The sequence below is a fragment of the Phalacrocorax aristotelis genome, chromosome 12 (assembly GCF_949628215.1).
Source record: "Phalacrocorax aristotelis chromosome 12, bGulAri2.1, whole genome shotgun sequence".
Taxonomy (NCBI): Eukaryota; Metazoa; Chordata; class Aves; order Suliformes; family Phalacrocoracidae; genus Phalacrocorax; species Phalacrocorax aristotelis.
This window is the reverse complement of record NC_134287.1, coordinates 19,900,443-19,917,041: the sequence shown is the minus strand read 5'-3', so window position 1 is coordinate 19,917,041 and position 16,599 is coordinate 19,900,443. Positions and strand designations below refer to the sequence as shown.

The window sequence follows — 16,599 nt, the reverse complement described above, 5'->3', positions numbered from 1 at the left end:
TAACCAACAGAAGCAACGGCGCTGTAAGGAACAGCGCTGCCACACCGAATCCCAACAATGCTCCAAGGTCAACACAACAAGGAGGAGCCATATTTGTGCTGAAGCCCAGCAGCAAGGCTAAGATTATTTCTCCTCTGCCATTAGAAAGTTCTTTAACACCAGTGAGTGTCTCCCCCGTATCCCCCCCTCTCTATTTACAGCAATACTGATGTGCCTACATTTATTCTCAAGTATTTTGCTTGCTCAACTATGCTGTCTCAGATCTTTTATCGCCAAGATACATCAAAAGATCAGCCACACGCAGGAGTTTCTCCCCCACAAACTCCCAAGTGCTCTGTCACAGATGAAGACCAATGTCAGTTAAGGCGAAGGACACCGTGTCCACGTACCTCGCTCCCTAAGCAAACGCTCTGATTAAAAAAACCAGTGAGAAGCGTGCCAGCAAAATTACGGTGCTACAAGTGAAACTGCTTTGTGTGAGAATTCATGCTCATGAAGGACATCAGATTTACATTCTCTAAAGCGTAAGTCAGATACCACAGAGCAGAACAAAGCATTAGTGCTGCTGTACCGTGCATCTCAGACGATGATTACAACCTATTATTTTCCTATTGAATACAGCCATTCAAGTCTGATTTTTCTGTCCTCGCTCAGTCCTGGACTTCTATCAGGAAAGAGGAGAGAAAAAAACCAACCTAGACACCCTCAGTAGAGGTGTTTTGTGGTTATTCCCTCAGTTGCATACAGAAAACGTGCAAAATTCAGATGATCAAGGCATATCTTGGCTCCTTCTCCACACAGTCGCCTCCATAAAAGAATAAACATCACACATCCTTGCGTACTTACGAGTACATTGCACACATTCATGGGTGAGAACCACATCGGCACGCACACATCAAGGTTCAGCTTACCCAATTTTTTTTTTGGTTGAAGTTAACAATTTAATGGATTGGAGGAGAAGGAACGACATTCTGGACTCAAAAATACCAAGCAGTTTCAATACTTCTTCTTTGTTAAGGCCAGCAGAAGAATCATTAGGTGACGTATTCTCAGCACTACTTTTATCCTTGCTTATCTGCAAGAGGAGAAAACACAAGACCCATTTTGCTGAACTCCAACGTTTTTAACACACTTCGGTTAAGCCAGGCAACCACACAGGCAGGTTGGCTTACTCTATGCTGTGCATATATATGTATAAATTTTTAGTTATAAAAAAATATCAGGAAACTATGGACTTGACTAAATCTGTTGCTCAAATTGTCAGCAAGGGATGAACACGTGCCAGCATGCATTGTAAGTAATTATTTCTTTAGGCATCAAGAACCTGTTGCCATTAGCTACAGATAGCCTTCCACATTTTAATATTTCAGTATTAAGTGTACTACACAGAGAACTCCCATTTATGTTGTACATACATTAAGCTTCTTTAAGACTACTTTTAAGGGATAATAATGAGTTGCACTGAACGCCATTCACTCAGCCAGCCAGCATACATCCTCATACAAACATGTTTTAATCCATCTCCAGATTAAAAGATTTGTTCTGGTTTTTTAATCCACTTCCACTTAAAGGCTAGAAATGAACTGCAACAAGTTCAAACCCTGGCCATGCTACTGAAGCAACCAGCTCTACTGAAAAATAACCAAGCAATACCTTAGTTGCCAAATGACCAGTTTTACTTGGAAGCAGAAGGTACAACAGAGCAGATAATGTGACCCCTTGACTTTCGTTTACCTGTTCGCTTTCTGCCACAAGCTCTTTTCTGATGAGCTGGAATGCACTCTTGGTTTTCACCATTATATCTAGGGCCCCAAACAAAGTCTTTAATTTCCCAGCACTGCTGTTCTGACCTAAAAAAAAAAGTAAAAATCAAGGACACAAATGGTTTATGTTACAGATTTCACTTTTTCTTCCATCCAAAGATTTCAAGAGTTCTCAAAAAAACCCAACATATACCGCCCTAGTCAACTGAAAACCAGTCAGATAGAAGTGTCTCTTCTCTCTTCAAGAAGATTCTACTCTGCAAGAAAATTACTCCTGCTCTTAAATATATATAGTTATCTAAAAAAAAATTAAATAGGTAAAGGTAGTTTGGCAAGCGGCTGCAGGAAGACAGAGCTAGACTTACTCGCCATCTGGAACTCTGCGAATGCCACTCTCTCCAGCTGCACACGAAGGAGCTCACAGGGCGCATCATTCAAGAGCTGGAAGAGTCGTACTGCTTTACTATAATGAAGATCAGCGAGTATACGGTGTTGTTTCCTCAAATGTTCATCACCAACCTGCGCTCAAAGCAGGGTACATAGTAAATCCCAGACAATTTGTATGTTCGTGAGGTAACAGAAGAGACCTGCTTACAGACTACACGAGCTACCAACAGTCATTCCCAACTCCTTTCGTAAGGGTTCACCTAAATGTCTGCACTTTTCTGGGGTACATCACCAGCCTGCCCGCTCTGAAGCTACTGTAATCTCACAGCTGACGCTAACAAATTCACACCAAGTAGAACTAAGTTAAAGAATAACAACTTGAAACAAAAAAATCAGAAAGCAATATGCAAACCTACAGGAAGGCTGTAGTAAATCGGATGCTGATGTTCTAGCAGAAAGCTGCCTGCTGAAGTATTAGACGACTGGCTCAGAAGCAAAAACCAAACCAAATTAAAATATTTATCATCATCAGCTTCTGTTATAAGAGCACGGAGCTGCATAGAACAGACAGGGCCACGAAGCTCAATGCAATCTAACAGACTCTTAAAAGTAACGTATTTTAGTGATTTGCAAATAAACCACCTCACATTCCTTTGGTTAAATAATTTAAATCAATATATCCCAACTACAGGTAGGAGAAGTACCCGCCTCCACAAAGCCTGGGCACATTACATACAGAACCTACACAGAAAACCAGAGTAGTCTGTACTAATACCTGGTTTCTCAGGCAGCTGTGGTACATCGAAGCAAGCCTGTGGTGGATGGTTGCAGCCCGATACTGGCAGAGAGGCTGTCGCGCAGACACTGTATCAACATCACAGTATTTCAAGGACTTCATCATGGCTTCACTGACTTCCTTCTCTATCTGCAAGATAAACCAGAAAGATATAGGGTGGTTACTTTGAAACTAGAACAGACTATGGGCAAGTGGAAGGGTTAAACCTTTGTTTGCAGCACTACCTTTTCATCAAGCAAAGCCTTAAAAACGCAAGCGACTGAACATTTTATGGCTTGCAAGGACAACTTCACAAAAGTTTTTCAATGTAATAAAGGTTTACAAGTTATTCCGATATCAATTTTGCTCACTGTTTAGTTTTTCAGGAAGACAATAGCTTATTTTACCAGATGTTGTCACAACTGCCTTCATTACCTGTTCCTGAGCCTTTCGAGACAGCGGAGCGTAATCCTGCTGTAGCGTCGCCATAGTGAAATATGTAGTAGAGAGCTCCCAGTTGACAGAATCCCAAACTGCTGGATGCACATCTCTCTTACCCAGTGATCTTAATGCCTTCAGATAGTAGTCGATAGCCTACAGATTACAAAATAATACATGCTCATGGTTACTGGTTTCCTCATTCTCATGGAAGCATTCCAAGATAACTTGTCTGCGCGTTTTTCAGGGTTTTCCTTACACCTGTTTTCATCCTAACTTTACTCCTGACCATTGTATGTGGAACTGCAGTCTGTTGAACATCAAGATCTGAAGGTCACAGCGCTTCACATATCAGAGCAACGGAATCAAACCTCAACACCACCACCAAAGTCTATACAGCAAGGATTAGGATAATAGGAAAGCAGGAGAGGCATCCCAAGTTATTACATCAAGACTTACAGGTATTTGCAACGTTATTCACAAATACTCTATGGTAAAAGGCATATTAGGGTATGGGACATTATAAAAATAATACGATATTACCTTATTATAATAAAGGGCTTCTTCTGGGGAAAACTCTTTTTTGAGGTCACCTTCAGTCACACAGTGGGCCTGAGCACAAATGCGCATCAGTCTTCCCGTGTTGCACAGCAGAAGGGCAGCATTGGTTGCATCGTCAATTGACTCGAAATTCTGAATTCCTTCTTCGAAGCAAGAGAAGCTCTTCTTCCAGAGCTGCTGCTCTGTCGTCGATACGTTTTTACTCACTAGGGTTAAGACACAAGGTTTACCATCTCATCCAAATTCTTGAGAAATACTGAACAAACATTTCCATTATATTCTTTTTCTCAGAAATGACTTTTTAGAATTTAAGGGTAGCAGATGAGTCTGAAGACTCAATTCATGGTGAATACTCCTAAGAAAACCTCAAACATATGAAAATCTTAGTACCTGAATTACACTGCTCAATATACTATGGTTTCAAAAGAACTGTGATAACGCCACACACAAAACCTGGGGTAATTAACAGGATAGAGCACTTTTTCCCCCCGTGGTAATATTCAGAGTATTGCAGTTACTCCTATAAAGTTACTGTATGAAACAAGAGTGACTTTTACAGATAAGTGAGCTTCAGTATTTGAGCTCAGGCTTCAGCTAAATAGCAGTTCTGCAAAAAAATGGGAGATTATGAAAAATCATAACATTAGAAGTCCAATGCCAAAATCCTTCGAGTATTAATTGGACAGCAGTCACAGAAAACAGCCGGTATTTGGGAGACTGGAGCTGTTTACACTGACCACCAGCATCTAATTTGTTCTAGTTTATATAACTCTTACTTGTAGACAGGACCTTATTGGTTTTGCTTTCAAAAACCAAAAACCCACCAAACACCTTACCCTACAAAGAAGCTTAGGCAACATCCATTTCCTCAAAACAAGCCCAAACGCAAAAAAGTCCACCAAAACTAAACCAGAAGCAAAGCTTCCAAGGATTTACCAAAAAAATCATAGGCTGGCTCCACTGAAACTATTTGTATGTTTAAGTTTATGCATGTCCACACTGAGCTAAACAAAACACGTCAAGAATCCAAGATGCCCTCCCTTTTATAACAGAGTTGTTTAAAGTTTCTGTAATGTTTTTTGACGGCATTCTACACACTTCCCAAGAATTTCTCTGAAGCTCTAGATGCCATTACTCAGTTTAGGCTCGATTACGTACAGCATACAAGCCTCAGTAATCTGTTGTAGACAAATATTTACAATGGACATTGAAGTTACAGAACATCAACTACAGAAAAGTATTTACTATGAAGTTCTTTAAATGTCTCCTCTCCCATGAGAAATACTCAAGATTTCTCGCACTGTTGGTGAACACGATCTTTGTTGTATCTCTGTGGAATAATAAGAAGTGGAAAAAAGAATACTTGCCCACTCGCTGCGTCTGCACCGCAGCAGCCTGGTTCATGTAAAACACTCCAATCTCGTTCCTGATATTACCCATCCTCTTTAGCACCTGTATACGCTGCTCTGGGTTTTGGTTTTTTAAATTACTGAATAGTAAAATTTCATAAGCTGCTTCGTAACATTTACAGCTGATAGAAAGTTGGCACTCCAAGTCTGTAAACAAGTCAGTAGCCCAGGCAAACACTAGAAAACACAATGCAAAGCCTGCATGTCAAACAGTATTTCCAAACAAACTGTAATCTGCAATGGTCATCATTCTGGGCATTCTCCTCTAGTCTAAGCACAAGACCTGTGTACGAACAATCCCACAATTTCTACAGATATGCACCACTTACCCATTACTTAAATACTGTCTTAGTTATTTTACAGCTTCAGGCACATCATACAATATTTTGACAACCTCCTTATGTACAACAGGCACAATAAGCTTTCTGTGACGAAGACAGAACTGAAGCATAATAAACCCTCTTCCAGAAATTATATTAGCGCATGGTTTTGAGGAAGCCAAATGAAATTACTTTTGTCTGTCATATAACAGATTTATGGCAGTTACATCAGCATCATACCTTGGCACCTGGATTCTCTGTGAAGACTGTGTAATATTTCCTGATCTTCTTTTGTCTGGTAATTATATTCTTCAAGATAGGCTGCTCTGTTGTTTGCATTTTGAGCAAGCATCAATTGGATATCTCCACAAAGGGTTAAACACTGACAAAGAAATACTAATACTTCAGGAAGCATGCTGGCGCAGAGACAACAGTAGGTATCTATTAGAAAAAAAATCCCATGGATGAGGGAGTGGGAAAGAAAAGAATTAAACATCAGACAGTTTGACACATACTGATAATATAATTGGGTTTTATGTTACCTGTCACGCTTATTCTCTGCATGCAGACAACACATGTTCTTCTAAGAACTAACCTATTTTAAAGCCGTAGCTGCTCTACACAGCTGACAGTTTCAAAAGACCAACGATGTTCGAGATGAGCAGTGAATCTGGTAACTACAAATGCCAACCTCAGATTTGACTAAAGGAAAACTGACCTTCTACAGATTAACTCAAGTGAGAGAGCCTGAAAAATTAATTTCCAAAAGGTATAGTTTAAACTTGATTCTCAAGTCTTTAAAAGACTGACAGCTGAAGAATGCTTTGAATTGCTGATAAGCATATTGATGCTTTGTGTTAAGATCAAGTGTTCTTACTTTATAAGCCTCCCCCCACCCCAAGCCCTACAAATAGGGAAGTAAAATAGCAGTACTAGAGTGCTGAGCAAATGGCATTTTCTGATTATTCTCGTTACTGTAGTAATATTCTAAACAGCCTGATTTTACTTCCTCCATTTTCCTCAGTAATACCTGAAGTTGTATTTCATTTTAGAGGTGTACCCAATTCAGCGGGTGAACAAGTTTGGTATTTCTGAGAGTCAGGAATATTTTTAAATTAAATGGGAACCACCAGGCATTTCCAGGCAAAACACATCTGCTTGCAGCCATAGCACTTAGATCACAGAATACTGTCTTGGTCCCAGGACCAACTCTCCCAATTTCAAGTGCTCTGAAGTTCCAAATCTGCACTCTAAGTTCCCAATGTGTTGAAATGGGAGCACTTTTCTACCAAACAGGGACAAGAGTTATTCTTACTCCAGCCTTCCCTCCTGAATAGTGAGCTAGACATAGTTTAACTAAACACACGGTTGCCAGGCTTGTCACTGCACACCACTAGACTAAATCATGCCCAAGAGATTTATTCAATATCATGAAAGGTATCTACAGGCAATGGAACAGATGACAAATATATTCTAGCAACTTACCATGGCACTGTAAAGCCAGCTTGATGTATCGCAATGCTCTCCCATATTTCTGTAGAATCATAGCAGCTTCAGATAGGACATAATAAGCCTTTGACGATTTCAGAATGAGCTGGAGTTTCATTTTGTATTGCCACGATCCCGGAATCATTCCTGACTGACTGGAATGCTTACCCTTCTGAAATGAACCCACTGTAACACGGACAGAACCTCATCAGTAAATCTCATCTCTATAACATATGCCAGAGGTTGCACATCATCAGTATACAGACAGAATGTAAATTGCCTTATTACAGCTCTGCACAAGTAGAGTTATGCCAGCTTGTCTGCCACCACATTTTTCATCTGCAAAATGGCCCCAATACTTGGAACTTTTCCACGTCCTCCACTTGACAGTGGGATGCTCAAATACAGCGAGCACAGTGAGAGCGCAGCTAACCTCTCACACTTTAAACAGCTTTTGACATACGAGTGAAATGGCCAAGACTATTCTGTTAGGCAGCAGCAAAAAAGAATGGGAAAGCCACAGGCATAATTTGTTATGTTCTCAACAAAATCCTTAGGATATACACTCCGTCTCTGCATGAATGGTCTCAAAGCAAGAAAGGCTCCATTTCTGGGTTTAGCCTCCAGCACAGAAAAGCCAGATAACCTGATCCTTCCCGCAAGTAAAACCAATGTCTTTCTCACACTAGTTTCAAGACATCCTCAATATAAGATTATAAGGGTTTCTTCTCTGATGCTGCTGTGGTTATGGAACCAGAGAGAACAGGCCACTGACTTTAGGCATACCGAAGACAGGATTTTGTCCTGATAAGAGACTGACTTCTGCGTGCAGATATTGCTTACAGGTGAACCTTCAAGGCCTGACTTGCAAGCCCACTACCTTTAGTATTAGAAGAACTTCACATTTGTATTAGGACAAAGACAAATCTAATATAGTAACACCTGATGCAGTTAAAGACACAGAATGCATGTATACTCTAGTTATATACTATTCAGAAGTTCTCTTCAAAATTAAGAGCACTTATCCTTTCTATATGTATGTAAACACACATGTAGCAGAGAAACTACATAATTTGCATCACAGAAAACAAACCAACCCACACACTGGAGAAGCAAAAGTTTCTCCCTTATGTTTGAACATTTGAACTATTTTCCCCTACGTTGAATTTAATCCTCAAGACCTAAACAGGTAACACCATTGCTACTTCAGGGAAGAACTCCAGCACAGCTCCAAAAATCAATATTTTTTTCTGACCTGTGTAATATTTATCTCCCACATCCCCCAGAAAATACTTGTTTCTAAAGAGAAAAAGCTAACACGCAGACATCCTCCTCACCAGTTGGCAAGCAGCTGCAATGCATCACCAGTTCCAAACTGGGAAGGCAGAATACAAGTGCCTGGCTACAGAAGAGCTGAAATAAGTACACTCTGCTTGCTGAGCTGACCTAGGTAAAGTTTCTCAGTAGATCTTGGTAAAAATAAGTCTCCCAGTCCATATTAACAGTACGGTGCAGATTTTATGCAAGCTCACCACAATGTAACTTTCTGCTGGAGGTGTTAAATTCTGTGGTTGCATATCCAACAAAAAACTAAGTAAGCAAGCATACATCTCCAGGTTATTGACATTCAAAAGACAATAATAAAATTGGAAGAGAAACATGAGAACACTGAAATGAATAACTCAAAATGGAACTTGCTTATTATTTAGAGATCTTCAAAGGGGGAAGGGAGGAAAAAGGAAAGAATAAAAAAATGAAAATATGCAAGACAATTTCTTTCTGGGTTATGCTTACAGGGCTTCTCACCCTGCAGAGAACTCTACTACTTTCAGAAGAGTCTCTCCTATACCTTTTTATGGCACTCCAGAGAAAAATGAGAGACAGACTCTAGTCCGAAAGTTCTGGAGTTTGAATATTTACAAAATATCTTTTATTTGCTGCTCCCTTCCACAATTGCAGAGGTACAAGAAAAAACCCAAATCCTAGTTAGTTTTTTATGCAATTCAGCAGCAAGCATAATGTAGGAGAAAAACCTGCCAGAAGGAGGAAGGTCTTCCACAAAACTTCCAAGTCACAAGAAGAGAATGAAGACTTTTTAAAAAACAACCCACACAACTTATGGTGCTCCACACACCAAACCCCAAAATACTAAACCCTATCTGCAAGCCACAACTAAATAGGGTCCAATAAAATTATGTGTTTACTAATAAAAGATGCTTTGAAATGCAAAATATTCCAAATGAGCTATTCTTTTCATATTTAAAAAGGAACAGACTGTTCTCTAATTTTCAGTACACTACTGCTGCTTATGCAAGAGTGTAATTAGTGACTTCTAAGTACGCTGTTTTGACAATCAAAATAAAGTAGCAGCAGTTTGTGTTGGTACTGGAAAGGTCTTATTTGCACAACAATACAACTTACTTTTGTCTAGAAATAATGCCATCTGTTTTTCCAGACACTCAGGACCACCACTGGTGGATTCATCTTCATATTTCAATGGGATTGGCGTGCTGGGGTCAGCTGCAGGAAGGTCACCCTCTTTCTTAACACTGCTGTCAACTGACTTCAAGCCCTGCAAGAAGAAAATTATTTAATTCACCTTGAAAGCAATGTTTAGCAAATACAGAACACATGAAGAATTGGGTACTAGGCAAAACATTAGAAAGTTGATGGTAAACTTACCTCCAGGACATAGTTGAGCACTAGCCTGCAGCGCTCCTCTGTGCCGTGGCAGACTGGAAATGCACAACTAGGCTTCATTGAGCAGGGCAGCAGGGAAGGAATAAGAAGAGAATAAATGTTCAACCTATGAAGTGTCAAAATTACTGGCTAGAAGATGCAAATGAGAGCATTAAGAAAACCTGTTAATGGAACATCTGAACCCTAAACTCTAGAGTGCCACAGTATTTCTTTCCTTTATCTCAGTGAACAATTTAGTACCCAGTCATCTACATTTGGTCTCTCCTGGTAATGCCAAAGAGAGGAGACAAGATGACTGTTTCATAACAGTAATTACAAGACCCAGGAAGATAAGCAGATTCAATACTATAGAGGAATTATTTCTTCAGTCTATACATCAAAGCCGCACTTTCATCACCTTTGAACAACTCAATGCCTTGGGGTTCTTTCTAGCATTGTAATTTTGTTTTCTTCTGGGGTAGAGTAGAAGGGGGAAAGGAAAGGGAAAATTGAGTGCTTCTGCACCTGTACACGTTGTTACATTTTCAGCTGACGGACCTCAAAGTGTTAGAGGTTAAGATAGCAATAAGAGTTAGAAATTTTAAGAAACCTCATTCTTTGCTACTCAGCACAGAGGTTGGTCAAAGGCTAAAACTTTCCTAATGAGAGTCATTTCATGATCATACCCCTATATAGGTAAGACAAGTAAAGCACTAAAAAAGTAAAGTGCTATGAACAGTTTCTGCACTGATCTTCCTGGTTTCTCGTATTCCTCTATTTTGTTTCAATAACAATACATAGGCAGTGCGATGAGGGTAGCAGTACTACACTTCTGCTGATTCATTTATGAAGCACATGTATGTCAATGAAGTTTCAGTAACACTGTGGTCATGTACCCAGCCGCCCCTTGGATACAACATGTACACATGGGCGGAGCAAAGCTACATCTCTTTTTTAAAATTAACTATAACCAAAATTGAGGAAATCAAATTGTTGTATTCTGACCAGTTACCTTGGAAAGACAAATCAAAGAGGGAAACCAAAGGCTAACTCTGAATATGAAGTAGCTGATGCTCCCAGAAAAAAAAACAGAACAGTATTTTTTCCTGGAGCAATGTTGACAAGATACCTTAGGTACCCACACGAACTTGTGGTCGTCTACAGCTCTTACACATGGCCACAGTTGGCAATATTTTATCTACTGCCATGACAGAACAGGAATAACACTTCTGTAGCCAGCTAAGCAAAACCATGCCATAAAGGACACATGCAAGATGGCAGGGGAAAAATCGACAATAAACCTGCTATACTGTAAAATTCCTAGACCTGAGATTTTATAAGCAGCTCATGAAAAAGCTTCTTTCCCCACAATCTCATGCTTCAGTTAACCTAAAGACAGCACCAACAGGTAACTGAATTTAAATAACAAACCTCACTACACAAACTGAATCTTTCAAGAAAATCTGTAAAAATCCACAACGCCCACTTACACGTATTCGATGAACAGACTTGTACTTTTCTGGTACTGATAACTCTCCAACAGACTTGATTATAGCCACTGCTTTATTGTCATCTGGTGGATCAGAACTGTTACTGTAAGAACCGTTTTCATCACTGTCTGGCATTTCCTCCTCTTCCTCGCTATAACTTTCATCAGAATTTCCATTTATAGGGAAGTCTGTACTGTCTTCTTTTTTAGGTTCATCCAACTGAAAAAGCTCCGATAACATGTAGTTTGCTGAAGCAATAATCTTTTAAATAAGGGAAAAAAAGTTAGGGATTTATTTTCAAGTTACATTTTTCTTTTGAAAGGCAACATCAACATAATTTGTCTTCAAATAAGGAGCAAACAGTATGTGCAAGTAGGTATTTGCTAACCTGTAAATATAGCCTGTACACACACACACACACTGTATGACCATATGTTTGAGCACTGAAGTTGTAACAGTATTTAAGAAACAAATCACTGCAGGCAGTATGTTGTCAACTATCCCTATATGTGCATGCAGCCCCTGCAATCAAGCTTGCCCATTCTTGGTTTCATCCCCCACCTTGCAGAACAGGAGATAAAATCTTGTAAGTGAGACTGTAAAGGTAAAATTAGGAATACAGGCCACCTCCGCCCAGGACAGCTTTGGGGTTTTTATTCTTAGAAGAAGAATAAATAAGGGCAGCTCTTGATCGTTCCATTTATTTTTTGAGCACCACCCTAAAAACCCTACTTGTTTATTTGCATCTTGAGTTTTTTGTGTCTTGTGTTTTACAGATTATCTCCATCTGCAGCTATGCTGCCTTCCACAGAAGCTTTTACTTTCTCCAATTTTGTTCTAATGCAGGTGAGAATGGCAAGATCTGCCATAAGAAAAATACCAGCAGCTATCTTAGTTGACAATGAAGAGGTATTTACCCTCTCTCTTCTCTGGACTGCTGTCACATGGAAAAAAACAACGAAGTAATGAAAGCTATGTTCTGGCAGGGCTAAGCATTCAGGTCTGCATTTCATTCCACCCTGCTTCAGCGTTTATTCATCTACATGCTTTAATATTATACACTGCCAGAGCTTCAAAGTACATTGATAAATGAGGAGATATTGGATATAAGCATTTAAAAGTCACCCTGTAGCAGCAGCAACATTCACAGTACTAAAAATTAAGAGCATGAAGAAATCAATTTCAACTTCAAGAACAAAACTACCAAACTGACAACCCAATATGAGATTCAAATTGAAACTCCAGAAGTCAAACAGGACACCAGGGCACACGCAGCGTATACCTGTGGAGGTAACTGTAGCTTGCTTTTTATAGTGAGAAAGGAAATAAAACTCTATGGTAAGTCAGGAGAAATACAACGCACATTGGTGATAGCCTAAAGCAAGCAACATTCCCCCCTGCTTCAATTTGGTTGTATAGAGATAAAAAGCCTTGAGGCAAGATCTTCCAAAGTTCAGCCTTATTTCTGGCCCAACCGTACCATGCAGTCCTGTGCATGTTGCTCCATGACCTCCCCTCCTTCCACTCAAAGGTTGAAAGAAAATGAACACCTGGAAACCAGCCTGGTCCAGCATCAGACTGTGCTCCAGAATACATCAACACTAGCATCAAAGACTAAGACAGCAAGATGAGAAATATGTATATGTGCTATAGGCTCACATACATACACCTTTTTTCCCCACTAACTTTGAGAGCAGAAGTGCTTAGAGAAAAGGTTATTTTGGAACCATAAACACACCTAACAATTAAGCCAGTAATACCAATACAATAATAATCCCTACAATAAACGTTAAGCCCTTTTCTCTCTACTTCAAGTTTACTCGAAGACTGAACTCTTGCTCAGACAGCTCTCACACTCCTTTCATGAGGAATTTTGACAAAGAGGCAAGTCGTCTACTAAGAAATTTGGATCAGATCCTGTTTAAAAAAAAACTCTCACACACAACACATACATGCCTTCAAGTCACCTACTTTTGGACACCTGGTCCCTGAATTGCAATGAGCAGTTTTATATTAAATGCTTTGGCCCCACCTTAAATTAGTGTCTCTTGGGTAACTCCAGGATTATGCAAACACTAAGTAATAGCATTCAGGCTTGAACTTCCAGATTCAGGCAACTTAAGGATCTGACTGCCAAGAGACCTGCATTTTTGCTTCATGCACACACAGAGCGATTATGGCAGGCCATAAATTCTAGAACACATTTTTACAGTGAAATCTCTTGCTTTCAGGATGCCTTCCACCACCACCACCCCCCCCCACCCCCCCCAATGCCAAGTGAGTGTTAAATGAAGGACTTGCAATTAACTTCCCTGAAATTCACCTTGGGGATTATCAACTCTGGCATTTTTACTTCCTGAACATTCTGAATATAAAAGTGTCGAGTGATTTCTAAAACACAGCAATAGGGCAGCCAGGCTTCTCACCATCCTCTGTACTTCTGACTGTTCAACAGAGATATTACATTTACTGCCACAGAAGCTCTCTGCTCAGGACAGCATGGTTATCTACAGTTCCTGGTTGTGGTAACAGAGGGCACATTCTAGCCCCTGGTTCTGCTGGAGTCTAGTGAGGTCAGACCACAACACAGTCCAGCAGTTTCATACAAAGCAGAACTGAGATACAAGTTCTTCACAGTAGTGATACAATATCATGTAGGCTTTGTTAAATAACTTCCCATCAGAACAGTGACCTTTTCACATTAGACATTTACCTGAACAGCCAAGCAAACAACATTTTACATGTCTTGTGTACTTTTGGATGGCTTTTTGCAGAGGTGTTAAAAAAAATTCCCAGAAAAATAGTTATTCTTCCAGGCTGTTTTCTGAACCAATATACAACTGCTGAGAAGGCAAAGGAAGCCACCACTATGCAGGAGCAAATTCAATTAACTAGCTCAAATACGCAATCTCGCCTGCCCTACAAAAAAGTTATTATGGAGCTAAAAATCCCATAAAGGAAAGGGAGAAGGATTCAAGCCTGATCAAGTTTAGAAGAGAATAAATCCCAGCTGGTAAAGCATGAGTATTACCTGTTCTAAAAGCTTGTAGATCACAAGAGGCAAACAAGAGAAGGATTTTAAGCAAGAAAAAAAAAATTTAAGAGCTTCTAGTGGGATCTGGAGAGCTTTCCACAACTTTAGAATGAATCTACAAAACACTTTAGTTAATATATGCCACATGTCCTCTTGTAATCCACTTGAATTACAATTCAGATTTTTCACATCACATTTTTAGGCTCAATTTTCTGTTGAAACCAGCTTAAATCTAAACCACTTACATGTAAATTAAGTTATACTTTGGATTAGATTGCAGTTTCAGTATAGATATTTCTTTTTGAACTTTATGATGCGTTGCCTACAGAATAGTAAAAGTGTTGTTACCATGTTGATGTACCATAGACTGCATAAAGCAGCTCCTGCCCAATCAACTTCTAGGCCTCCTGCAGTATACCCCAGTTTATTATTTTGGTTAAATACACCGATACTGCCTTATACCACTCTGAATCTACAGGTTTCTCTGTTTAAGGCAAGGAAAAGATCGTGGACAGACTCAGTCAGAATTCCAACGAGAAAGCAGCACACTCCCGTTACCTGCTGCAACTAAAAAGGAAGCTAGCACATCTGGCAACAGTAATACTTAAGACACACACACCTTCTTCCCCTCTCTAAACTTTAGTAAACTATTTGTCTTTCAGAGCAGTTAGATTCCTGTTTTTCTTAGAAAAGAACAGGAATCAAGTATCTGGAATAAAGGTCAATGCAGCTTCATCTCCTTTTCATTACTTTTCTTACTGCTTCTGAAAGCACAGAGCATCTCGAGGTACTGATGGATGATACAATGGTCTGAAGAAGAGATCAAGAGTTTGAGGTTCTTTTTATGACATCTACCACAGAACAGTCAAGGTTGGAAGGGAGCTCTGGAGACTGTCTAGCCCAACACCCTTGCTCAAAGCAGGCTGCTCATGACCACAACCAGTCAGGCTTTGAGTATCTCAAAGGATAGAGATGATATAACCTCTCTGCTTGACCTGTCCCAACATTCAACCACCTTTAGCATAAAAAGGTTTTTTCTTATATTCACAAAGTCTAGCTAATATCTGCTTCAGTGTCTGCACAGCTCCCAGGCACAAAAGGGCTCTTTGGGAACGAGAGCTAAAGAGCAAGCGTAATGACAGTTCCTTTTTAGGGCAAGACAGGAGACTTGTGCAGCAATGGGGTTTCTTTAAATATAAATAAATTTCTAAGTTTGTAAATTCATTTAAATTCTCTCCCTTGCAGTCAGAGGAATAAGTACCACACAAAATATAACCAGATGCATTACAATGATAGCATTTCCCTTTATTTACACAAAACTACAAGAAAACAATTAATTCTTACTTGTGGATGTCTGCCATTGTCCAGTAACTTAAGACAATTAAGGAGCAACGTTCTGATAGTACCATAGTGTTTCTTGTTCTGGTTTTTCTTCAGCATCATATTGCAAGCAACTCTAAAAGTAAGTTAAGACAAAATAGTAAATCCCTGGATAATTTCTTTGTGCCAGAAGAAAAAAACCAAACAACTTTAAACAACACTACTGCAAATGATGATCTCCCAAACTTTATGACGGTCTACAAGACTTACTCAGTAAGTGTAGTTTACATGGAGAAATAGTGAAAAGGAGAAAGTCTGTTTTGATTTAGCAGGGCTGAGGCTTACCAAGCTTATGCATAAAAGATTTTAATTTCATGCATTTTCATTTCATCGCAATTTTTGGTCTGTATTCTTAACAAGTATAACTGCACCAAGAATTAAGTATTACAACAAAAATTATAAAGACTCACTTGTATAGAAGAATTGCCACTGGCATTGTAAAAGGGTTTTGGTATTTGTCTTCTGTCTCCTCACAAAGGGTGGTTAGGTCATAGAGCTTTACTATATCACTCCCACTTGCTGAAAGTTAAGACCTTTCATTAATCAACATGACATTAATATAATTTTTTTAAAATTTATCTAAGTTTACTTACCCTTAAATAGCCAATAAGTATGTCCTTCTTTGGTGCAGTTTGATTTCAGAAAAGATAAGATATTTTGAGCAATATCTTTTATCACTTTGGTAGAAAAATTAGAGTTTTCTAAATTGGGAATATCTTCAGTCTTGATCATTTCATATTTCTGCAAGGAATATATGTTAAAACTCAAGATTAGGAGGGTTTTCTGCCACCTACTCCCCCAAAAATCTATATACATCAGTGCCTCTTATCAACTGCTAAAAGAAACAAAGGATACTATTATGATACAGTGTCACG

The 16,599-nt window shown here is 39.3% G+C and overlaps 1 protein-coding gene across 5 annotated transcripts in view; it reads right to left on the bottom strand.

Annotated features, from left to right (window-relative positions):
• Window positions 1-16,599, bottom strand: part of EDRF1 (erythroid differentiation regulatory factor 1) — a 28,272-nt gene that overhangs the window by 2,820 nt on the left and 8,853 nt on the right. For 4 of the 5 annotated variants that reach the window (XM_075107667.1, XM_075107669.1, XM_075107671.1 and 1 more), the window contains 15 exons: window positions 16,318-16,465; window positions 16,135-16,243; window positions 15,689-15,800; window positions 11,311-11,571; window positions 9,824-9,895; window positions 9,563-9,713; window positions 7,139-7,327; window positions 5,894-6,094; window positions 5,288-5,510; window positions 3,907-4,126; window positions 3,361-3,519; window positions 2,926-3,075; window positions 2,129-2,282; window positions 1,735-1,850; window positions 912-1,075 (listed from right to left, as the gene is read on the bottom strand). In XM_075107667.1, coding sequence (XP_074963768.1) covers window positions 912-1,075; window positions 1,735-1,850; window positions 2,129-2,282; window positions 2,926-3,075; window positions 3,361-3,519; window positions 3,907-4,126; window positions 5,288-5,510; window positions 5,894-6,094; window positions 7,139-7,327; window positions 9,563-9,713; window positions 9,824-9,895; window positions 11,311-11,571; window positions 15,689-15,800; window positions 16,135-16,243; window positions 16,318-16,465 — 2,429 coding nt within the window. Of the gene's footprint in view, window positions 1-911; window positions 1,076-1,734; window positions 1,851-2,128; window positions 2,283-2,925; window positions 3,076-3,360; window positions 3,520-3,906; window positions 4,131-5,287; window positions 5,511-5,893; window positions 6,095-7,138; window positions 7,328-9,562; window positions 9,714-9,823; window positions 9,896-11,310; window positions 11,572-15,688; window positions 15,801-16,134; window positions 16,244-16,317; window positions 16,466-16,599 lie in introns of all 5 variants that reach the window. The other variant, XM_075107668.1, reaches the window with a different exon arrangement.